Source organism: Topomyia yanbarensis, chromosome 3 (assembly GCF_030247195.1).
Source record: "Topomyia yanbarensis strain Yona2022 chromosome 3, ASM3024719v1, whole genome shotgun sequence".
Classification (NCBI taxonomy): Eukaryota; Metazoa; Arthropoda; class Insecta; order Diptera; family Culicidae; genus Topomyia; species Topomyia yanbarensis.
Genome location: NC_080672.1, coordinates 8363040 through 8389156, shown reverse-complemented (window position 1 = coordinate 8389156; position 26117 = coordinate 8363040). Strand labels below are relative to the sequence as shown.

The window sequence follows — 26117 nt, the reverse complement described above, 5'->3', positions numbered from 1 at the left end:
AATTGAACGGCGTCTATCGGAGGATTTCATGTTGGTTCGATCTCGAAGATTTTCGGAAATTTCAATATAAGTGGAAGTGGCTCGATTTTGAAAGCCATCTTCTTGTATTTCTGAAAATCAATTTATTTTTCTTGGATTTTTAGATCCAAAATGGAATCTATGTTTCTGTTAAGGTATGGACAGTTTTTAATTTGAACAGCGAAATAAACTTGGTAATAGAAATGCTTAAATTGTTCATTTTTTACAGCTATAGAAAATAATAGATGGGATGCGCCTTTTTTAAATTTTGTTCCATTCGAGCCGCCATGACATATCACCAAATCACCACAAAATTTGCTTATGAGTTCAATATATGGGAGCTGTCAAGTTGTCCCCGGGCTGGAGCAAACAGAGAGAAAATCGTTCCTGTACTTTCTTTTTCTCTTTTTTCTTCTTCTAGTAGTAAACCGGAGTAAAAAGGAGCAAGTCTTTTTTGCTCCGGAGCAACTTCCGTGTACTGGAACAAACCTACTGATTCTGTATTGGCGATTTGCGGCAAAGCCAAAATTAGTCATGCGACACCTATGATTCAGCTCATGAACTGGCAAAGTGATACAGTTTGCTTTTTTTCACCCGTAAGTGAGTCGTAGCTTACAACAAAATCTTCATTATCTTCTCGGAAAAAGCTTACCACTGCCAAAATATGAATGAAACGAGTAAGAAATTTAGTTTTATTTGCAATTATTCTGAAATTACAGCCATTTGCAACTATTTCACTCATATATTTCTTCGAAATGTAATCGAGGTATTGTTGTGGTTATAAAAAATCGTTCCATAAATAAAGTTCCAACTCGAAACCGAGACCCAATCAATACCAATGTCAAACTCCTTCATATTTTGAACTACGTAGGAGATTCAGTGAAGACTATCGGAGAGAAGGATCGGCTGTGCATGATACAAAGCTGACACTTTCCTATTAGCCGGATATATTCTTTCCTCGCCTGATCTGGAGAGTTTCATGAATTTACACCATCTCATGAAGGTTTAGCTTAACTTAGGACGAACGGGAAATGCTGTTGCGGCGGCTACGGTGCTCAACAAATTACATTTCAAAACAGCGCGCATATAGCTCTGCGAATAATGTTAGAAACCACTATGTTTTACACTCTTTTCGCAAGATGTTTACTCATCATCTTATAAAATGATGGTTTTCCTTAATTTTCATAAACAATTATCAACAAATTGATCGGTAATTTGGTGTTTAAAAGTCATTTTTTACCAATGTTTACATAAAATATATGCACTATGACAGAACAGAATAAAATCAGCAACACTTTCCTTCCAGCGCTATCTGCGAGCGGTTTCAACGTAGAATCGCCAATTGGCTTTCAAACGCGAAACTTTTTCGCTCGATGCGCCAACTAGATTTCATTTTTGGTACCAGTCAAATGATGATGAAAATATTTTCTTGCATTGATGATATAGGAGGGTTGTTCTACATTAATTGTTTTAAGATAAACGTTACATAGTTTCACAAAAAGTTTAATTGCAGGTGATAAGAAAACACTCGTTCTTTCGTTTGACATCAAAACATTTAGTCGAACTCGATATTTTATGGCGAATTTTTGAGATCCGGAATTATTTTTGTATTGTTGAGGTTAGGTTGGTTGTTTTAGATACGGAAAATGTTTATTTAGAAATTGGATTTATCAGTGGATAATCTCTACTGCCAACTCCTGCACTCTTTAATTCAATGATTTTCGCTCACTATTATGTTTTCTATCGAAATTTTAATTTCTGAATTTCATTTTAGTATAAACTGAAACCGGAAGAACGAATTTTTAGTGAGATAACAAGAAATTTACCATCTGGATATATTTTAGAGGTAGGAAACATATTTTCTTCATCAATATTACTTTTCATTAGAAGAAATAACATATAGTTATAATATTGATTGAATATATAAAATTAAAAATTTACTTTCCAATGTGTTTTGACAGATGAAAATAAAAACATCATCATTTCATTCTCGTGCGTCTGGCGGGCGGCATCCAGCGTTAGATCACAAATTGCTTGGTAGCTGGGACGGGACATGCGGATAGATGTTTTATTTTTCATTTTTTATTTTTCGTTTCCCATTCTGCTCTCAAACGCTCTCATTCTGGTTCACATAATACTCACATGCTTTCTCATTCTGGCTCACACAGGGTCAAAGTGACGTTTCAGAGCTGGATCAATTTGACACTTGTTTTTTTTTTCTATCCGCAGGTCCCGTCCCAGCTAAGTAGGGCTGGGTAAATGAGCAATCTTGACAGGATATTTTCTAACAGGGCTCAGCAAATGGGTGCATAGAAACCCAATGAAAACGAAAGGAGGCGTATATCTTTTCCATAAATTTCATGAAAGCATCGAAATTTTCGAATATTTGTGTGCCATCGAGTAGACAAGATCAAGGTAGATATTATTTATCATTTATATAACAAAACCGCCCTAATAAAAAATCATACACGAACTTTAACCCATATAGTCCAACGATTCCACATATTGTTTAGATTATACCCTGAACAGGTCGTTAGGCTCTTGGATCATAAGATGTTTATTAGGGCGCTGTTTACCGGAAAATTTTAAGAATAATAACCAATCGCCTTGGTTTTGTCCGAAACTTTCGCCTTTATACTCTATTTGAATATTTCACCGTTTTGTTTTCTTTAATTATTAATCGAACTAAAACGAATTTCAACCACTATCTTGTAGTATTTTAGTCTCATAATGTCATAATAGCGAGCTCAGTTTGGTTACATTTGCGTTTTAGGCCCCATTGAAAGATCTATATCAATTTATAAATTGGGTAAACTTCCCAGTTAAGCTCAGCCGGAAATGAACTGGAATTCTGGCTGGTTCCAGTTCGCATTCCGGCTCCAGTGACACAACCGATTCTAACTAGAATCGGTTGTGTCACTGGAGCCGGTGCACGAACTGGAACCAGCCAGAATTCCAGTTCATTTCCGGTTGAACTTTACTGGGTTCTTTTGCCGTCCCAGTAAAGTTCAACCGGAAATGAACCGGAATTCTGGCTGGTTCTAACTCGTACGCCGGCTCCAGTGACACAACCGAATCTAACTAGAATCGGTTGTGTCACTGGAGCCGGAATACGAATTAGAACCAGCCAGAATTCCAGTTCATTTCCGGTTGAGCTTAACTGGGGTGTAGCCTACCGCTCGCCGGCATCTGGGACCAACGTAGTATATACAGGTAGGGCTAAGACTGCACTTTGGTATTCGTAAGATGAATCATACATGAGTGGTGTGAGTGATATCAGAATAAATCGACTTGCTTTCGTCATACCGCTCGTTCGGCTCCCATTGAGTTCTTGTCGGCCAGTCTCACGAACACCAGGGCAGCTTACTGGTTGAAAACAATCCCATTTACTTTTTCCGTCTTTGTTTACTATTTTCCACCAGCTAGTTAAGTAGTATTTGTGTTATGTGACGTGTACGTACATAAGCCGTAGAAAAGCCTATTGAATCGTGTGAACGCTATGACGGTCGACCCGTTTTGCTTCTGGATTGTTTACATATTTTTGGTGGCCAACATTAGCAAACCGTGTGTTCCGCCACACCTATGTATACTGCATTGATCTGGGACGGGACTTGCCGGTAGATGTTTTCTTTTTCTTTCTTTCTGTTCATTCTATCTTCCGTTTCACATAGCCTCTCTTTCTACCTCATATAGTTTAAATGGACTGGTTGCATTTGACAGTACCCCCTGGCAGCATTTGACGTTCGATTTTTTGCTATTTGATGTCTCGTCTCAGGCGGCTATGATATCTAAAACTGGGTAATTCTGGTACCAATTAATGGGTAGTTTTTTTAACGGTGTACATTCTCATGACAACACGACAGCAAATTAGTTCACGGGTGCGCCTTTTTCACAAGCGAGCAATTTGAATTTATTTTTCTATTGAAAATTTCAGTTTCATGGAGCTCGTGAATGGACTTTCGAAACCAATTAAGACGGAGAAAGAAACCACCGAAAAAACCAGCGGTACTGAACGTGTGGCAACGATTTCACCAAATGGGTATGATATGTTTTTATTTACCACGGCTTGTTTTGAGCATCAGCGGACATTATTATTAGGTCTGTTCCAGTACCAGGAGAAACTGGAAGTACTCCGGAGAAAATCGTTCCTGTACTCTCTTCTTCTCTTTTTTCTTCTTCTGGTAGCAAACCGGAGTAAAAAGGAGCAAAGATTTTTTGCTCCTGTTTACTCCGGAGTGACTTCCGTCTACTGGAACAAACCTATTATTTCCCTGTGTTAAGCCATTGTCGAACTGAGCGCCATATATATTAAAATGTTCTACCTAAAATCCGTTTTCCGCACTGGCTATACAGAGATTTAACGTGTTTATTGATATCGAGAACACAAGTCTGATGGATAAAATTAGGTTTGTTCCAGAACCCGCTTCGTGCTCCAGAGCAAAAAACTTACTCCTGTTTACGCCCAGAAAAAAGAGAACTGAATACAGAAGCGACTTTCTCCCTGTATGCTCAGAAGTACTTCTGGAACAAACCTATTGTTTCATGCAAGTGAATGTTTATTTTTATACATTATTTTAGCATTGGTACTAACAGCGATCGTTCAAAATTATCTGATTCACATTGGGAGTTCATGGATCAGATAAATATGTCTTCGAAACAACGGAAGCGAACCGAAGGTGACGTATGTGCACAAGAATTTCTTCGGAATCGTCTCCTGGGGCGAACTATGTTAACCGATACTGGCAAGCGACCGTACAAATGTCATATATGTGAAAAATCATTTAACCGTCAGAGTGACTTAACTTTGCACAAAAAGATACACAGTAATGAACGACCACATAAATGCAAGATATGTGGCAAAGGATTCCTTCAGAAGAAGCTGGTTGAACCACATATGGTAACTCACACTGGCGAGCGGCCGTATAAATGTGATATATGTGACAAATCATTTGCCCATCAGAGTACCTTATGTAGGCACAGAACGAATCACAGTAATGAACGACAGCATAAATGCGAGATATGTGGCAAAGAATTCCTTCAGAAGCATCACCTGAAGCAACATATGTTAACTCACACTGTCCAGCGGCTGTACAAATGTGATATTTGTGGCAAAACGTTTAATAAGGAGAAAATTTTTAGTAGGCACAGAAAAATTCACAGTGATAAACGACCACATATATGCGAGGTATGCGGCAAAGGATTTCCTCGAAAGTATCTGCTTGAGCAACATATGTTAACTCACACTGGCGAGCGGCCGTATAAATGTGATATATGTGGAAAATCATTTACCCAACAGAGTGTCTTAACTTTACACAGAAAAATTCACAGTGATGAACGACCGCATAAATGCGAGATATGTGGCAAAGGATTTCTTCAAAAGTATCTGCTTGAGCAACATATGCTAACTCACACTGGCGAGTTGCCGTACAAATGCGAGATATGTGGCAAAGGATTCGTTCAGAAGTGTTGGCTTGCGCGACATATGTTAACTCACACTGGTAGGTTACCGTACAAATGCGAGATATGTGATAAAGGATTCATTCAGAAGTGTGTGCTTGAGCGACATATGTTAACTCACACCGGCGATCGGCCGTTCAAATGTGATATCTGTGGCAAATCATTTTATGAGACGCGTAACTTGAAACTACATGTGGTAGCTCACACTGGCGATCGGCCGTATAAATGTGATATATGTGAAAAATCATTTAACCGTCAGAGTGACTTAAATTTGCACAAAAAGATACACAGTAATGAACGACCACATAAATGCGAGATATGTGGCAAAGGATTCCTTCAGAAGAAGCAGGTTGAACCACATATGGTAACTCACACTGGCGAGCGGCCATACAAATGTCATATATGTGACAAATCATTTGCCCGTCAGAGTATCTTAACTGTGCACAGCAAGATGCACAGTAATGAACGACCGCATAAATGCGAGATATGTGGCGAAGGATTCGTTCAGAAGTATCTGCTTGAGCAACATGTGATAACTCACACTGGCGAGTGTGGGGAATAGAGTATGTATATGAACTGCACTATAAAGGGGTGTCTCCAACGAGGTATAAATAGGCCTCATCTCGAGACAGGATTTTTCTGCTTCGCTGGAATAAAGAAACAAGAAATAATATAGTCATCCCCATGCTGTTTGATTCAATAAAACATAAGCCACACTCCCGGTGATTGCCTGTCCCGAGTTAAAGTTGCGTTTTTTTTCAAACTCAGGATTTCCAAATCAATCAAACAAACGATAAATCTATCACAAGTTCTCGGCAGCCGGCTGCCCAGAACAGTAAACACATGATAACTCTTGAAAGTTACGTAGATCGTATCACTTACCAAGGTGAATCCAAATTTTTTTTGTAATTCTTCACCCCATCGCATTGACAAACACTCTTACTCGTGACAAACGGTGAGATTCAGAGGTATACACGGTCTACATAATAACGTTTGTTACACTTGTATTTCTTTCCTTCCTGGATGGCTGTAAGGACGTGGCCGGGACCGCTATTGGCTTTGCAAAGTATGGAACTCTCGAAACGTGCACATTGAGGATTACTCGCAAGCTCCATTCGTTGATTCTCTGTGCAATTTCGCTTATTCCGGTTAATCACGGAGTAGCAACTGCGAACTGTACGGTCATCATGTTCATGCTCAATCTTGTCATACGGCAGCGTGCGAATTTGAAAAGCAATGACTAATGATAATTTATTTTTAATATATGTTGTGAATAATTAGATCTATGAAGCATGTTAATCATGTGATTCAAATATAAAATTTTTAGTACGCCTCATAAAATTTATAGGTACGAAGGGTGCAAAAATATAATTGCAATGTGTGGCACATCACTATCATCTATGAATGTCTCAGAAAATCAAAATGGTGCTCCAGCAGATAATTCATGTGTTTCTTTTATAAGTTTTTTTTTCAATCTGAAAATTAATTTGAAATTTCATTTGTTGGATCTTTTAATTTTTTACAATAAGTAAAAAGTAAAAAAAAAATCTAAGAATGTCGGTCTGCCAGATCTTGTTGACGCAGTGTGCTGCTGCGTGTTGAGATCCTTTTCCTTGGCGGTGAAGCCGCTTGGGGGTCATTCAGTCCGCTTTCTCTCGCGTTATCGTTCCCGTCCATGTCATCATCGGTACTGCTTTCTTGCTGTTCACGATCAGAGGTTCTTATTTGTTTCTTGTTCTTACGGGACGCTGTTGTAAATCCGTCTTCATCGATATTTGCTTCTTTATTGGTGGTGTGGGTTGTTGGTTTGGAGACATTTGGTGTAATCGTTGTTACTTCGATTTTGGTACTGGAAGTCGGTTTAGTGGTACTGGACCCGATCGTAGTTGCGCTGGTGTTTGTTACTGCCTGGTGCGCAGTCGTTGAGTTACTATCCGGTTGTGGTTTAGCATACGACGACTGTATACCGGCTTTGGTCGTATCAGGTGGAATGTCCTTAGCAGTCTCTGCACAAGGTTTTCCGTGGTGTAGCGGCTGATCACAATATTGGCATGTAGGAATCTGCCCTGGGTACGTGACCAGTGTTCGTTGGGAATATGTAACACCTTGAGGTGATTTGGTATTGAGTGCCAAGTAGGATGGAATAGGTTTTGTCGGACGCATTCTCACCACACGAACACCACTCATGTAGGTAAAAAAGAAATAAAATAACGACACGGGACCGATTCATTTAACGTCTTTATTTCGTCGTTTCGTGTACAACGCGTCTCACTTGTTTCTCTTGCATATGTTGCCAGCAATGAGATGCAGTGGCGGCGTTACTAAAAAGATCGCCCCCACTTTATTACAACTGACAATCTTAACACGTTTTGACGGGTGAACATAGCTCTAATCGCAATAGAAAACTTGTTAGCTGGATTTTTATATAGAAAAGAATATCAAAACCAAGTAAAAATACTAATAATTTTCCTTGTTTTTAATATACTTTTCTATCTCGGCTGCTCGCCAGTGTGAGTTACCACATGTCGCTTCATCTGATTCTTCTGAATGAATTCTTCGCCACATATCTCGCATTTATGCGGTCGTTCATTATTGTGCAGCTTTCTGTGAAAAGATAAGGTACTCTGCTGGGCAACTGATTCGTCACATATATCACATTTGTACGGCCGCTCGCCAGTGTGAGCTACCACATGTGGTTCAAGCAGATTCTTTTTAAAAAATCCTTAGCCACATATCTTACATTTATGCGGTCGTTCATTACTGTGTATCTTTTTGTGAAAACTTAAATTACTCTGACGGTTAAATGATTTTTCACATATATCACATTTATACGGCCGATCGCCACTGTGAGTTAACATATGTCGCTCAACCCAAAACTTCTGAACGAATCCTTTACCACATATCTCGCATTTGTACGGCAACTCGCCAGTGTGAGTTAACATATGTTGCTCAATCAGATACTTTTGAAGAAATCTTTTGCTACATACCTCGCATTTATGCGGTCGTTCATCACTGTGAATTTTTCTGTGTCTGTTCAAACTACTCTCCGCATTAAATGATTTTCCACAAATACCACATTTGTACAGTCGCTCGCCAGTGTGAGTAAACATATGTTGCTCAAGCAGAAACTTCCGTACGAATCCTTTGCCACATATCTCGCATTTGTACGGCCGCTCATCAGTATCGGTTAACATAGGTCGCCCCAGGAGACGATTCCGAAGGGATTCTTGTGCACATACGTCACCTTCGGTTCGCTTCCGTAGTTTCGAAGACATATTTATCTGATCCATGAACTCCCAATGTGAATCAGATAATTTTGAACGATCGCTGTTAGTACCAATGCTAAAATAATGTATAAAAATAAACATTCACTTGCATGAAACAATAGGTTTGTTCCAGAAGTACTTCTGAGCATACAGGGAGAAAGTCGCTTCTGTATTCAGTTCTCTTTTTTTCTGGGCGTAAACAGGAGTAAGTTTTTTGCTCTGGTGTATGAAGCCGGTTCTGGAACAAACCTAATTTTATCCATCAGACTTGTGTTGTCGATATCAATAAACACCCTAAATCTCTGTATATCCAGTCCTTGAGTGGCCGCGGCGGGGGGGGGGGGGGGGGGGGGTTAATTCGGTGAAAAGGTACATTTTTTAAATAAATATTGTGGCGGTACAAAGAGCGTTACTCTCATTCAATGTTACTTAGAACTTCTTCTCTAGAATTATATATTGGAATCCTACCGTATCATGATTGGTGGATTTGTTTTGCAAATTGTGTGCATATCTACTCCAATAGGCGAATTAATTTTGAAATTAGTTTGTAATAATAAATATACCCTACATTACACAGTATAATCATGATTTAAAATACTGGCTACCCAAAATAAATTTCTCTATGGATGTGCTATACCTACTTATACCCTCCAAATAGAGCACTAGTAGTGCTTATTTGCGTTGTTCAACTGGTTCACTCAATAAGGTATTCTTGGTGCACTATTCGCCTTTCTCCCAGTGCTTTGACTCAGGTATCTGCTACGCTGTCGAGATTTTCAAACCAAGGTCTAAAACGTCATGTTAATGTTGATCCACAATCAACAAAATTGATTCCATACAACACGTTTCGATGTTCGAATTCGTTTTATTATTGAGAAGCCATGGTGTAAAGCGTTTATTAATTAATTAATCAACAATGCAGAAAATAATATATTACTTCAATTTATTGTCCAATATTTTAGCTCGATGACAAACATCTAAAGATCGAGTCATATCGTATCGTTTCTATTTAGTGTGGATCGTGCTTGCAGCAGAACGAGCAGAACAATCTGAACTGTTAGTGGGGCTCATAATTTGTGTACCCGCAGATATACGTGCTATGACTAGTTAAGCCTGTGCACACTGACGAAATCGACTACCAATCCGACATAAACTGACTTTTACTGTGAACCGCGTTTACAAACTTTGCTTCACAGTTCAATGGCAGTTAGTAAACACGGCTCACAGTATGGCATTTTATATCGACTTATCCAGCCCCCTGGCAACCCTATACCATCATATGAAGTTTGACAGCGACCGACATATATGGGGCGTTATAGCTATAAAGCCCCAAACAAAGAATTATGTTCGGCACTATGCTCGATATTCAAGCATTCCACACGACGTTTTGCATCTTGTGGGATGATTTAATATCATATCATTCAGAAAATCGACATTTTGTAACTAAATACAGCTTCTAATCATTCGGTTCAAAATCAATGTTTTGCCTTTCATGGCAGTGATGCTGGCTGTACAGAGACGTCGTCCTTGACAGGGGGCTGGACTTATCAGTCGAATTTGTCAGCGTGTGTAAGATTTACCTAAGAAAAGACGTGACAATCGGCTTCTTATTTTTCCTTCGACATTCTTCTTTTCACACATTTTCACCCTGCCGAAATCTTCCGAACAGTGTTGCTATTTTTATTAATGAAAATGAAGTCTTGTTAATTTATTTTATGCCGGCAATATTTTGTATCTTTGTTCCACTATACTGATGAAGGGCACCGTTTTTCCATGTCATGGATGTTTAATAAGGTTTGATGAAACAATTTTCTGAAAAATTTTAGATTATGTGGTTTCTGTCTTATTTTTGTTAAAGTTAATCAACCACATATACGGTAAATGCATGATAAATACTTGTTTCACTTTGCCACACAATTTCTGTTCAATTTAATCATTTTTACTTTTTAACGATAATAATTTTATTTGTCAAAAGTAATGACAATCTTTTCCTATAAATATAGCAACACTGCCAACCATCATTTCCTTATCCCTGCAGTAACATTCGGTACGGTGCAAAAAGTCAGAAACAACCAATCAGGAGCTGGACCATTCTGACGTAAACGTGACGTGGAACATAAACGGCCCCCGCTATTGTCACGTCTTGTCTTAGAGATTTACGAGAGCGAAAGATACAGCAAACTACAGACACTTTATATAACAGTTATTATCTCTAACCAAAACTACCTTTCCTTGACCTGATGTACAGTGTAAACTAACAGATTTTCGTATGCAATAAAACTACAGATTACAAATTACAGACTAGCGGAGAGAAAATCAGTAGAATTAGCAACCATGAATGTAAACTGGCTTCACGGAAGCTCTCATAAGCTTTGCATGCTTCCTCTTGTACTTCCCCTCTCAAAACCATCATGCTCGTTTTTTTTGTTTCCAAACGGTTTGTCCGTTTGGATGCAATTTTTGACACTTCGCTAGTCTGTGCATAAAGTGTCTGTACAGCAAACAGTACCGCTAGCGACAATCATAATCTTGAGCTCTGTAACTAACTTCTACACTAATTCGGCTGTGTTAAGCCAGATGACGAAGTGCCATTAAGAAATACAAAGTAAAAACCAGCCCCCTGTCAAGGACGACGTCTCTGTACAGCCAGCATCACTGCCATGAAAGGCAAAACATTGATTTTGAACCGAATGATTAGAAGCTGTATTTAGTTACAAAATGTCGATTTTCTGAATGATATGATATTAAATCATCCCACAAGATGCAAAAAGTCGTGTGGAATGCTTGAATATCGAGCATAGTGCCGAACATAATTCTCGACAAACATATGACTACGGCCTAAAAGCCAACTGTCACAATCCACTTTAAATGGAAATTCCGGACAAACCGTTATTCACCAATCACATATGTTGGTAGTAAACGAAAGAGAAAAGTTTTCTCTTTCATAAACTGTTGTGAACTGTGTTCGACCAGTAACGGTTTGTCTGAAATTTCCATTCAAAGTGGATTTTGACAGTTGGCTTTTAGGCCGTAATCATATGTTTGTCGAGAATTCTTTGTTTGGGGCTTTATAGCTATAACGCCCCATATATGTCGGTCGCTGTCAAACTCCATATGATGGTATAGGGTTGCCAGGGGGCTGGTAAAAACACTACTTCATCCTGCACATGTCATACGTAGAATATATTGCTGAGAACTTGATTATAAATCGAAAGCGAAAACGGATTTTTGGAAGAACAATTTAATATTTATGGCGTTCAGTTCGGAACTGGCAACACAGGGCTATAATAATAATAACTTAATAATCATAATAATTATGTTTGTTGATGCTCAACACAAGCCTTGGTAAATAAAAACGTATCATACCCATTTGATGAAATCGTTGCAAACGTTCAGTACCGTTGATTTTTTCGGCAGTTTCCTTCTCCATCTTAATTAGGGTCGAAAGTCTAATCACGAGCTCCGTGAAACTGAAATTTTCAATCGTAAAAGAAATTCAAATTGCTTGCTTGTGAAAAAGGTGCACTCGTGAACTAATTTGTTGTCGTTTTGTCATTAGCCAATGCGCACGGTTAAAAAAGTACCGAATAATTCGATCATGAACCGACCAAAGGGCCGAAGACGCAATGATATCGAATCGAGAAAAATAGCTTTGAAAATTCACTTCAAAAAATTAAATCGTATTTTAACAGTGTTTGCATACTGCGCTTTCAAATGTATTGAAACACTTCAAAACAATACTGGTTTTCGGAAGCATTACGAAAATATTTTATATAATAGCGTTTTCGTTGATAAAATTGAAAAAAATATATTTCGCCGAGTGTTGTTATGAAATGTTGATTAGGCCATTTTTGAGTCGCCCTCTTATTTTGACCACTCACAATTTCGCCCTGCAGTGTCGCCAGAAAACAAAAACCAAATGTGGGTTTCGCCGGAGGGGAAAATTTGTTATTCTTCCCGGGCGTATCAAGCAGTTGGTTTTTGTTTAGGGCGACTCTGTTTACGGGCTTTGTAAACAATGATGCTGTCAATTTCGCCCGTACACACTACCTTAGAAATGCAGAGGCGTAATCCGCCTGGCGGCTTGTTTACAGTCGAAAGTTGGTTCCGCCGTTTTGTTTTTTATTGATTTTCATGAAGTGTGAATCATTTATAAATGAGTTTTTATATTTATTATGAAGTATTTTTACTCCTCTTTAAGATATTACTCAAATCTCGACAAACATAGGATTACGGCCTAAAAGCCAACTGTCAAAATCCACCTTAAATAGAAATTCTGGACAAACCGTTACTAGCCGAACACAGTTCACAACAGCTTATGAAAGAGAACACTTTTCTCTTTCGTTTACTATCAACACCTGTGATTGGCGTGTAACGGTTTGTTCGGAATTTCCTCAAAGTGGATTTTGACAGTTGGCTTTTAGGCCGTAATCATATGTTTGTCGAGGTTTGTATACATTTGTTATATAGGCCCATTAGTCGGTTCACGATCGAATTGGTACCAGAATTACCCAATTTCAGATATCATCACCGCCCAGTAAAAGAAAAGCCCAGTCAAAAAGGGCAAGTTGCTGCCCGGTCAAAAAATATGCGGACGAACATGGTCAGGCGATTTAAACAGTTTGACGTTTAACTCAACTCGCCAACTTGCCCCTTGGAACAAATGCAATTTGCAAATGCGATTTAAAGGCAATTTCAACACTTAGACAAATCCATATTAAATTTACAAAAGGGCGAATAAGATTTGTAAACAAACTTTTATTTCGATGGTTTCTCTTAATTTACTATAATTTCAAAGCAGAAAACAATTGAAATTACTTCTACGAAGGGTAAAAATTTACATTAACGCATATTTTTCATGAAATTCCACTCTGCAGCAGACTAATGAGCGAAACAAGTTTGTTTACAAAAAACACTTTCGCCCTTTTGACGAATTAATATTGAAATTTTCTGGCGGCTGAAAAGGACTTGGTTGTTTTTGCGTTTTTCAAACATGGCGGTTCATGTTTGGATTAAGCTTAAAATAGTATTTTTAAACAATTGGCTTGTTCTCGCTTGTATTTTGTTTGTCTAGTGCATTTTATTTAGCCAACAAATCTCGACAAACATATGATTACGGCCTAAAAGCCAACTGTCAAAATCCACTTTGAATGAAAATTCCGGACAAACCGTTACTAGCCGAACACAGTTCCCAACAGTTTATGAAAGAGAAAACTTTTCTCTTTCGTTTACTATTAACATCTGTGATTGGCGCGTAACAGTTCGTCCGGAATTTCCATTCAAATTGGATTTTGACAGTTGGCTTTTAGGCCGTAATCATATGTTTGTCGAGAAATGTGGGAAATTGTGGAATCGTGTGTAAATATAGTGGAACAAGATATCTGACCTAAATTCTTAATAAAAGTCAGATTGTGGTAAGTTTTGGTGTGCAATGCCAATTTCACCATTGATTCTTCCTATAGTTTGGTAGTGATTACCTAGTGTAGTGATAAGTTTATGTGAGTAGATAATGAATTCGAAAATAAGTAATATTTGTAATTTTCATATTAGGCAATTAAGGGCGATTGAATAGCGCGTTCCTTAGGCGATTTATGGGCGGGTAGAGCGGCTAAAAAATGACGGCGGCAAATCGCCCAAATGTTGCATTTGAAATAGCCCCCTAATTGCCAGCAATTTGCTGGCTAATTGAAGGGCAATTAGCGCATCCGAGTTGGCAAATAGCCCCCCGTTAGCCAGCAACTTACCCTTTTGACTGGGTGGCTAACGGAGAGCTATTTGCCAACAAATTTGCTGGCAATTAGGGGGCTATTTCAAATGCAACATTTGGGCGATTCGCCGCCGTCATTTTTTTGTGCCGCCCAACCCGCCCTTAAATCGCCCACGGCACGCGCCACTTAATCGCCCTTAATTGCCTAATATGAAAATTAAAAATAATGCTTATTTTCGGATTCATTATCTACTCACATAAACTTATCACTACACTAGGTAATCATCACCAAAGTATAGGAAGAATCAATTATTAAATTGGTATTGCACACCAACACTTACCTAAATCTGACTTTTATTACGAGTTTAGGTCAGATATCTTGTTCCACTATATTTACACACGATTCCACAATTTCCCACATTCGTTGGCTAAATGAAGTGCACTATACAAACAAAATACAAGCGAGAACACGCCAATCGTTTAAAAAAACTATTTTAAGCTTAAGCCAAACATGAACCGCCATGTTTGAAAAACGCAAATACAACCAAGTCCTTTTCAGCCGCCAGAAAATTTGTTTAAATCGCATTCGCAAATTTGTTTGTCGATTAGCTGATATTATATAATCGACAACATAATTCATGAAGGGTATGTGCTTATCGATTATTTGCGAAAATCAGACATCACTAAATGGGCGCATAGAAACCAATTTCAGTAGCTCTTCTTCAAATTTCACTAAAATATTGAAATATTCGAATGTTTGTGTGAAATTGCCACCGAGTAGACAGGATCAAGGTAGATATTATTTATCATTTATATAATACAACCTCTGTTTTGAGGAAAGTTTTGAGAATAATAAACATTCGCCTTGGTTCTATCTGAAACTGTAAATTTCGGTATTATAGTCTATTTGAAAATAAATGCCTAATTCGAATTATCAAAAAAATGCTTGTATCACCGTTTTGTTTTCTTTAATTATTAACCGAAATAAAACGAATGTCAATCAATTTTTACCACTATCTTGTAGTATTATAGTCGCATAATGTCATAGTTGCATTTGTGTTTTAGGTGAACATCGTACCAGATAATTATTTTGACCCCCCAAATGGGGCACCCGCAGATAGTGTGCCAAATCGCTTATTTTCACCCCCGTGGCACAGATTAAATACTTCACCAGTTCGATCAGCTGGTGCATACAATTTATTATATTTTACGAATACTTCAAACATTTTACGTCATTTGTAATTGTATTAAAAGTATGTACAGTTTAACCGCACATATATGAAAGCTAAAAAAAACTACTTAGACAGCGCGAAACCATAGATATGATATGCATTTATTGCGAATCTTTTCTAAAATCCACATCGTGACGTTTCAGCCATGCGCCACCAAGCCGTGCGCCGAATTACGCGCATGTTCACTTTGCATTAGGGCAAGCGAAAAAACGGTTTGACGTTTATTTTTGTTTCGTTCGCTCTCATTTGTGTCACATGTAACAACAAATTGTAGCCCCTGACTGCTTAGGGTATAGCATCTAAATTCGGGAAAGGTCAATAAGGGCTTGTAAACCTTCTCACCAGTAGGTACGCACTTGGGACGGGACGTTCAAAATGCAATTAAGTAACAATCACCGCGAGCCGGCAATGGCCTGTCATTGCGAACCGAACCATTCTTGATGATTTTGATTTTCTTGTAATAGACAGTGTGTGGGTAGTAGATAGCAGCTGTCACTTCAAATATTCTGATGCCAAAATATCTCGCTAAACTATTTTAATCTCGGTAAAACTTTTCTAATCCCGCCAAATCTTGTTTGGTAGGGGTCAGACTTAGACCAAGTTTAGAGTGATTTCCCCTAGGTTATGGTTAATGTTGTTTTACACAGCTCAGACAAACGATAACATAATCCATGTCATGTTTGAGCTCTATTATTTTCGGCACATATCTGTACCTGTAAATCTATACCGCATCGACACAGCACTATCATCGACATTTGCTTGATATTATTTTGCAAGCGGATTTTTTCCTGTGAAATAACATCAATATCGAAACCGAAAGAGAAAAAGAAGACCGTCTTCGCATGTCCCGTCCCAGGTACGCACCAGGAGAGAAATTACTCATCAAGCGGGAGCTCACACACGTTTACCCCGTTAATAGAAATCGATCAGAAAGAGAACTGCCAACCAAATCTCACAATTAGGGATGCTCAAAAGCTGCGCTTTTCGATGTTTTCTAAACGACAACCAGGGCGAGGCCTTAAGACTCCTTTCGAGTCCGGAATTAGCGAACACCCGCAAAAGAATTGTGCATGTTTGATTCTATAAATTTTTTCTTCATTTTTAATCGATAAAAATTCTTTATTGTGAACCAAGGAATTTGTTAAACCAAACTTAATTTTTTGGTTAGATCAACCAAAATATCTTTTGAATCAATCTTACAAGTTTTGTTATCTGTGCTTTTCGAAGATCGACAAAATTATTGTTTGTTCCAAACAAATCAGTGATTCTAACAAAAGCATGCAGCTAATTGATTCAAAAGGACTGAATGCATTACATCAACAGTCCTTGTTGAATTGAAACAAATAAAAAATAAAAGTTGCTACGAAGAAGAAAACTTTTTCCACGTGCGTCAATGCTGGGGAAATTCGCTATTTTTAAATCAGGGAATTCAGATTTAGGTAAATTCTTATAGTGCTCAGATTTTCCGGACTCGAAGGGCGCAAGTGCAGCTTGAAAATAATCATGATGTCGCACAAAGGTTAGTGAATAAATTAAGTCGAATGCACACGGTGCGTTGTATCGTGCCTTCCTCTATTCCAGATCTCAAACAAAACACCCTGTGTGGCTTAAAAACGACAATCGCAGAACTGAAAACACGTCACCGCACCAGAGATAAATAATACCCGTTCGAGAGGGCAGTTTCCTGTACTTCATCATCTCTGGTTCAACAGGAAGACACAGCGTATTCGTGCGCCTTCTGCAATCTTTTTGGAAAAGCCGAGACTCTGAAGCACTACATTATAGCGCATATCTGGAATAAACCACTCGCACGGCCAAAGGTACTACATAAAGGGACGGTGATTGGAATCGTATGCGCTGCATGTAATAAAATTTCATTTCATTCCAAGCAAACCTACTCCGGAACAGGTTTGGAATCCCTTATGGATTCTCGCTCAAATGCAACAAACGATTGAGTCGGAATCGGTTGCTGCCTTTGAGCTGGAACTCATAATGAATCCATTCAGAATTCATAACCGATCCCGGAATGGGTTTGACTGGGCCATACTGCATCCATTCAGGATTCCGAAGCGGTTCCGGAATGATTTGACTGCGTAAAATTAATGCGTTTGTAGCCTGTTTTTAGAGAAAGGCCAATAAGTCAATGGCAAGTATTTACTTTGTGAGGTTCATTTGTACTGATGTTATCTGTTGTCAGCGAGTAATGGTTTGTTCTAAATTTGTCACCATGACAGTTGGCCTTTGGTTCCTATTAAAGAATGGGCATATTTTATATACAATAAAATTGGTTTTGCTTCAATATTTGCTATGCATTGATTCAAATATTTGTTATGTTTAAAACAATAAAAGATATTATTTGATTTAACAAAAATGTTTTTGTATTGAACATTTGACATGCATTGATCCAAATATTTTATTAGTTTTATTCAACAAAACGAGCTCATTGATTCAACAAAGTTGTTTGTTGTTTCGATTGTTGTTATGATAAAATCAATAAAAAATTTTGTTGGTCCAACTATTTTCTATGTTTGATCCAATAAATTCTTCAGAATTATTTCAACAATTATTTTATTTATATAAACATGTATTTTTTATTGAACACAGAACAACTTGGTAAATTTATTATTTCAACCCTCATATTATTTGACATTAAAAATTATTTTTCTGCGTGCTGTGCACAATTAAGGTACTCTGCTGAGCACATGATTCGTCACATATATCCCATTTGTACGGCCGCTCGCCAGTGTGAGTTAACACATGTTGCTTCAGGTGATGCTTATGAAGGAATTCTTTGCCACATATCTCGCATTTATGCGGTAGTTTCTTTACTGTGCCCCTTGCTGTGCACAGTTAAGATACCCTGACGGGCAAATGATTTGTCACATATATGACATTTGTACGGCCGCTCACCAGTGTCAGCTAGCACATGATGCTCTAGCAAGCACTTCTGAAAGAATCCTTTGCAGCATATCTCGCATTTATGCGACCGTTCATTATTGTGTATTTCTGTGCACAGTTAAAATACTCTGATGGACAAATGATTTGTCACATATATCACATTTATGCGGCCGCTCGCCAGTGTGAGTAAACATATGTTGCTCAAGCAGATACTTATGAAGAAATCCTTTGTCACATACTGTAACGAACACGATCGTTACGATTTGTTTAATTTAATTTCATGTAATTTTCTTTCGTCTCCGGTATAGACCTCCACAATAGCAAGCATATTTAATTTCAAATAGAACCCTATGGAGATAAGATTACTTACCGCGCCAGCAGAATCAGGGATAAAAGTCAAATGCATTTTTTAGTTTTCTCTATTCTTATTCCTGGAACATGAGCGGCATAGATTAGGACGAAAGGCATTGTTTGCACTTTCTGCTTTAGGCAATTTTGAGGTGCCGTCTAGATCGCAGAAAGATAAGGAAATAAATAGCAATAGCACAGGTCTCCTAAATAAACTTTGTAATTGCCGCGTCATACATAGATTTAGAAAGCTAGGGATTTTGTCTCTCTCTGTTATATGAACAAACCTTATTAGTTATTAAGAAAATTTGTATATAAATTTTATTTTTTGAATATAATAAACAGTCCAATTGTAACAGTGGAAGGTGCTAGTTGTGTTGTCCGAAATCCGGAATAAGTGTTAAATCCGAAAAGTAGAAGCAGGTTGTATCTATCCGAAAGGCCGTAATATCACCATTAATTCAATAGGATCCTTTCGTTCTCATCGGCAAACCCACGCCTTTTCCGAAGGAAATCCGATTTGAATTAATCTTATAACGACGTAGCCCGGCCAGCTACACATACCTCGCATGTATGCGGTAGTTCATCATTGTGAATTTTTCTGTGTCTGTTCAAACTACTCTCCGCACTAAATGATTTTCCACAAATTTCACATTTGTACGAACGCTCGCCAGTGTGAGTTAACATATGTCGCTCAAGCCAAAACTTCTGAACGAATCCTTTACCACATATCTCGCATTTGTACGGCAACTCGCCAGTGTGAGTTAACATATGTTGCTCAAGCAGATACTTTTGAAGAAATTCTTTGTCACATACCTCGCATTTATGCGGTCGTTTATCACTGTGAATTTTTCTGTGTCTGTTCAAACTACTCTCCGCATTAAATGATTTTCCACAAATATCACATTTGTACGGCCGCTCGTCAGTGTGAGCAAACATATGTTGCTCAAGCAGATACTTTTGAAGAAATCCTTTGTCACATACCTCGCATTTATGCGGTCGTTCATCACTGTGAATTTTTCTGTGTCTGTTCAAACTACTCTTCGCATTAAATGAATTTCGACAAATATCACATTTGAACGGCCGCTCGCCAGTGTGAGTAAACATATGTTGCTCAAGCAAAAGCTTCCGAAAGAATCCTTTACTGCATATCTCGCATTTGTACTGCCGCTCGCCAGTGTGAGTTAAAATATGTTGATCAAGCACATACTTCTGAAAAAATCCTTTGTCACATACCTCGCATTTATGCGGTCGCTCATCATTGTGAATTTTTCTGTGTTTGTTCAAACTACTCTCCGAATTAAATGATTTTCCACAAATATCACATTTGCACGCCCGCTCGCCAGTATGAGTAAACATATGTTGCTCAATCAGAAACTTCCGAACGAATCCTTTGCCACATATCTCGCATTTGTACGGCAACTCGCCAGTGTGAGTTAACATATGTTGCTCAAGCAGAAGCTTCCGAACGAATCCTTTACTGCATATCTCGCATTTGTACGGCCGCTCGCCAGTGTGAGTTAAAATATGTTGATCAAGCAGATACTTCCGAAAAAATCCTTTGTCACATACCTCGCATTTATGCGGTCGTTCATCATTGTGAATTTTTCTGTGTTTGTTCAAACTACTCTCCGAATTAAATGATTTTCCACAAATATCACATTTGTACGGCCGCTCGCCAGTGTGAGTAAACATATGTTGCTCAATCAGAAACTTCCGAACGAATCCTTTGCCACATATCTCGCATTTGTACGGCAACTCGCCAGTGTGAGTTAACATATGTTGATCAAGCAGATACTTCCGAAAAAATCCTTTGTCACATACCTCGCATTTATGCGGTCGTTCATCATTGTGAATTTTTCTGTGTTTGTTCAAACTACTCTCCGAATTAAATGATTTTCCACAAATATCACATTTGTACGGCCGCTCGCCAGTGTGAGTAAACATATGTTGCTCAAGCAGAAACTTCCGAACGAATCCTTTGCCACATAGCTCGCATTTGTACGTCCGCTCATCAGTATCGGTTAACATAGGTAGCCTCAGGAGACGATTCCGAAGAAATTTTTGTGCACAGACGTCACCTTCGGTTCGCTTCCGTTGTTTCGAAGACATATTCATCTGATCCATGAACTCCCAATGTGAATCAGATAATTTTGAACGATCGCTGTTAGTACCAACGCTAAAATAAAGTAAAAAAAACATTTACTTGCAAGAAACAATAGGTTTGTTTCGGAAGTACTCCGGAGCATACAGTGAGAAAGTCGCTTTTGTATTTAGTTCTCTTTTTTCTGGACGTAAACAGGAGTAAGTTTTTTACTCTGGAGCATGAAGCGGGTTCTGGCTAAGAGGGTTCTGGAACAAACCTATATTTATCCATCAGCCTTGTGTTGTCGATATGAATAAACATCCTAAATCTCTGTATATCCAGTCCTGGGGGGAGGCGGGACGGGTGCCGGTGGGTTTGGATTAGGGCCAATTCGGTGAAAAAGGTACATTTTTAAAATAAATATTGTGGCGGTACAAAGGGTGTTAGTATCATTGAATGTAACTTAAAACTTATTACTTCTCTAGAATTATATGGTGGAATCCTATCGTGATCGGTGGATTTGTTTTGCAAATTATGTGCATATCTACTCCAATAGGCGAATTAATTTTGAAACTAGTTTGTAATAATAGATATACCCTACATTACACAGTATAATCATGTTTTAAAATACTGGCTACTTAAAATAAATTTCTCTATGGATGTGCAATACTTATCCCCTCCAAATAGAGCACTAGTAGTGCTTATTTGCGTTGTTCAACTGGTTCACCCAATAAGGTAATTTTGGTGCACATTCGCCTTTCTCCCAGTACTTTGACTCAGGTATCTGCTACGCTGTCGAGATTTTCAAACCAAGGTCTAAAACGTCATGTTAATGTTGATCCACAATCAACAAAATTGATTCCATACAACACGTTTCGGTGCCCGAATTCGTTTTATTATTGAGGAACCATGATTTAAGTGTTTATCATTCATCAACAATGCCGAAAATAATATATTCCTTCAATTTATTGTCCTATATTTTAGCTCGATGACAAATCTATACCGTTTATTCAAATATCTAACAAATGTAAACAAACTAAGTTTATTATGCCAAATAAAATCTAAGCATTGACTTTTTATCGTCCACAAAAAATAGAGAAAAATGATAACTCTTTATATGTTGATTTAATCTTAAGTCAAAATGTCACATAAAATATACTAAGGCTTTGGTAATATTTTGTAGATGTGATGTTTTGCGTTGTGATGTTTCTCCAAGTCGACTGTAGTTAGCATGTTTTTCCAATGTCAAACCTCATCTACACTCTCGGTTGCAATACAGCACATGAAATATATCACAACTACAAGCCCGTCTCTCAAAACGTCACAGTAAAATGTACCATCCAGCCCCCTGTCAAGGACGACGTCTCTGTACAGCCAGCATTACTGCCATGAAAGGCAAAACATTGATTTTGAACCGAATGATTAGAAGCTGTATTTAGTTACAAAATGTCGATTTTCTGAATGATATGATATTAAATCATCCCACACGATGCAAAACGTCGTGTGGAATGCTTGAATATCGAGCATAGTGCCGAACATAATTCTTTGTTTGGGGCTTTATAGCTATAACGCCCCATATATGTCGGTCGCTATCAAACTTCATATTATGGTATAGGGTTGCCAGGGAGCTGGTACCATCTACAAACGGTGTTGCCAAGACCGCATATGTAAAAGAGCATAATAGTAAAAGTGAACGGCAAAATGTAATAAAATAATAGTTATCAATTATCTCCCTATTTTCGCGAAAAACATGTAATATGCTTATACGATCCTGCAAGGAGTAAATGCCGAGGTGATAGCAGATTTAATAGCCTTCTGTGTGCTTTGTTAAAAAAATTTAAAAGTTGCAAGGAAATTTTTGAACGCGATTTTCTCCGTTTGACGTTTCTGTTAGATATGATGTAATGAAAAAAAGCTCTAGATTTGTTATTGTCGTGTAACGGTTTGTCCGGAATTTCCATTCAAATTGGATTTTGACAGTTGGCTTTTAGGCCGTAATCATGTTTGTCGAGAATTTAATATTTATGGCGTTCAGTTCGGCACTGGCAATACAGGGCAATAATAATAATAATAATGTTTGTTGATGTTCAACACAAGCCTTGGTAAATAAAAACGCATCATACCCATTTAGTAAAATCGTTGCCACACGTTCAGTAACGTTGATTTTTTTCGGTAGTTTCCTTCTCCATCTTAATTGGGGTCGAAAGTCCATTCACGAGCTCCATGAAACTGAAATTTTCAATCGTAAAATAAATTCAAATTGCTTTCTTGTGAAAAAGGTGCACTCGTGAACTAATTTGTTGTCGTTTTGTCATAAGTCAATGTGCACGGTTAAAAAAGTACTCAATGATTGGTAGCAGTATTACTCAATTTCAGATATTTCGACGTCAACATTTCATAAGGCATTATATACAATATCGATCATGAATCGACCAAAGGGCCGTAGTCGCAATGATATCGAATCGAGAAAAATAGCTTTGAAAATTCGGTTCAGAAAATTAAATCGCATTTTAACAGTGTTTGCATACTGCGCCTTCAAATGTATTGAAACACTTTGAAACAATACTAGTTTTCGGAAGCATAACTAAAATGTTTTATATAATAACGTTTTCGTTGATAAAATTGAAAACAGATTATTTCGCCGAGTGTTGTTATGAAATGTTGATTAGGCCATTTTTGAGGCGCCATCTTGTTTTGACGACTCTCAATTTCGCCCTGCAGTGTCGCCAAAAAACAAAAATCAAATGTGGCTTTCGCCGTGCTCGCTGGAGGGGAAAATTTGTTATTCCCACTGGGCGTAACAAGCACTTGGTTTTTGTTTAGGGCGAGTCTGTTTACGGACCTTGTAAACAATGATGCTGTCAATTTCGCCTGTATACACTACCTTAGAAATGCAGAGGCGTAACCCGCCTGGCTTTTTGTTTACAGTCGAAAGTCAGATCCGCCGATTTGTTTTTTATTGATTTTCATGAAGTGTGAAATATTTATAAATGAGTTTTTATATTTTTTATAAAGTATTTTTACTCCTCTTTCAGATATTAATCAAATCTCTGTTTGTGTACATTTGTTAGTTTCGCCCATTTGTCGGTTCACGATTGATATGCTCATGTTGAGAAAATGGCGTCTGAAAAGTTGACCTCGTACTTTTTATTCCCATTTATGAACAGGAGCTTGATTTAAGGACCAAACAACTCAATGCCGTGTTAATCAAAGTGGGTAGAAGTGTTCCCGACACGAAAATGTGATGCTGAGTTTGTGGTAGAGAAGATATGAACATGTATTTCGCGGTTTGGGTTGATGAAGGAAATTGTTTGTGACAACGCGACACAGATCTTTCAATAGGGCCAAAGTCGCAATGTACTCAAATGGAGAAAATTCAGTTTCAATATACGGCGATGCTTTTCTAAATGTAGTTTTTATTGTAGGTATAAATTACTTTATGACCATGTTTTTCCGGAAGCATCTATGGTTAAACCTTATGACAATATAACAAAGAATTTAATTCCTATGTGCTTTTAGTGGGTAGAAACTAAAAAAATGCTTACGCCCAATTTGCATCCCAGTCGTGATTTCGCCCTTCAGCAACCACCATTTGCGGAAGGGCTAAACGGTGTACATAATTTTCATAAGGGCGCGGTAAAAGGGCTAAACTGACTCTGTCTTGCTGGGTAGGGCTGGGTAAATGGGCGAGCTTGACAGTATACTTTTTAATAGGGCTCAGCAAATGGGCGCATAGAAACCCAATGTAAATGATAGGGCACGTGCATCTTTTCTTCGAATTTCATGAAAATATCGAAATATTCGAATGTTTATGTGCAACAACTATCGAGTAGGCATGATCCTAGTAGATATTGCTTATCATTTATATAATAGAACCGCCGTTTAAAGAATAATTTTGTGAATAATAACCGTACGCCCGGTTCTATCAAAAAATGTAAGTTTAGCCTTTATATTCCATATGAGAAGAAGGGCCTAAGTCGAAATCTCGAAGAAAATGCATGTTTCGCCGTTTTGTTTTCTTTAATTATAAATCGAACCAAAAACCATTTTAACTAATTTTCACCTCAATCTTGTAGTATTTTTGTCGCATAATGTCATAATAGCGAAAACGCAGTTTGTTTACATTTGCGATTTAAGCCCTAATGAAAGATCTATGTCGAACGGTTCACAAATAGTAATACGGAACGGAACACGGAACAAATAGTAATCATGGTTGGCTGCTCTCTTTTCAGATTTTAGCATTTAAACATCTTTTGAACGTATGTATGTTATTTGTTTTTGATTATATATATATAAGCTTAAAGGCTAGTTTGCAGTTCGGAAAACGTGTCACGGGATTTGGGTCCCTGTGTATTTTAAATGGAGCTTGGGATTTCAAATTCCGTGGCGGGAAATGAGTCTACACAAAAATGATAGTTTTGCTGAAGTGTAAGCCCAACCGCGGGAAACATCACAGGATTTTAAAATTCTCCACACAGATATTCGGCCGGGAACAATTCAACACAAATCGTTTCAGACGGGGAAAAAAGTATTTTTATAAGGTTTGCAATTCGCTGCAAGTTTGATACTGTTTGTATTTTTAAGAAGCAGCAGTTTTTGGTTTGACAGTTTGGAGATCTCGGCGGGAAATTTTCCCTGATCAAATCCCGACGCAAATCCCGTGACCCATTTCCCGAACTGTAACCTAGCCTTACCCAGTCACAGTGGAGAGCAGAAAGTTAGCAAAAGTTGAGCGGAGCGAAATTGACTCTGGCAGAGTTTCTGCCAGTCTTTTGCGCGATTTGTGCTAGCATTCTGGCAAAAAATTCGCTCAAATGCAACAACCGTTTCTGACAGCAGCGGTTAAACTAACCCATGCTGCTCAGTTTTAGCCAGAATCCAGTGAGGAATGTACGGCCAGGATTTCTGTGCGCCCCCTGCCACATCTTTGTCAAATGTTTTACTCGATTCGTGCTAAATTCTACCAGGTAGATCTTTGCACGGTTTATTCCCGAGTTATGTTAGGGGGTTTCTCGGTTCCTGTCAAAATATGCCAGAAAACGCGAGCGAAACCGAGTTCGCCCTAATTCAACTAACCCGACAGGATGCGCGCAGAAAACCGACAG

At 38.2% G+C, this 26117-nt stretch overlaps 3 protein-coding genes across 6 annotated transcripts; 1 reads left to right on the top strand and 2 right to left on the bottom strand.

Annotated features, from left to right (window-relative positions):
• Positions 1-3855: 3855 nt before the first annotated feature.
• Positions 3856-7038, top strand: LOC131691485 (zinc finger protein 728-like). The gene is made up of 2 exons (XM_058977912.1): positions 3856-4057; positions 4597-7038. The coding sequence occupies exons 1-2, from the start codon at positions 3957-3959 to the stop codon at positions 6035-6037; spliced, it is 1542 nt and encodes a 513-aa protein (XP_058833895.1). The 5' UTR covers positions 3856-3956; the 3' UTR covers positions 6038-7038.
• Positions 7039-8198: 1160 nt separating this feature from the next.
• On the bottom strand, positions 8199-23125 carry LOC131693492 (zinc finger protein 208-like). The gene is made up of 3 exons (XM_058981350.1): positions 22749-23125; positions 19491-21044; positions 8199-8828 (listed from the first exon to the last, which is right to left on the bottom strand). The coding sequence occupies exons 1-3, from the start codon at positions 22971-22973 to the stop codon at positions 8199-8201; spliced, it is 2409 nt and encodes an 802-aa protein (XP_058837333.1). The 5' UTR covers positions 22974-23125.
• LOC131691484 (zinc finger protein 728-like) lies at positions 19215-22604 on the bottom strand. Of its 4 annotated transcripts, XM_058977908.1 has the most exons (3): positions 22172-22604; positions 21290-22030; positions 19215-21105 (listed from the first exon to the last, which is right to left on the bottom strand). In XM_058977908.1, the coding sequence occupies exons 2-3, from the start codon at positions 21331-21333 to the stop codon at positions 19458-19460; spliced, it is 1692 nt and encodes a 563-aa protein (XP_058833891.1). In that variant the 5' UTR covers positions 21334-22030; positions 22172-22604; the 3' UTR covers positions 19215-19457. The 4 variants fall into 4 exon arrangements, with proteins under 4 accessions (XP_058833891.1, XP_058833890.1, XP_058833893.1 ...); XM_058977907.1 differs by having other exon boundaries at positions 21290-22604; XM_058977910.1 differs by having other exon boundaries at positions 21166-22603.
• Positions 23126-26117: the final 2992 nt, after the last annotated feature.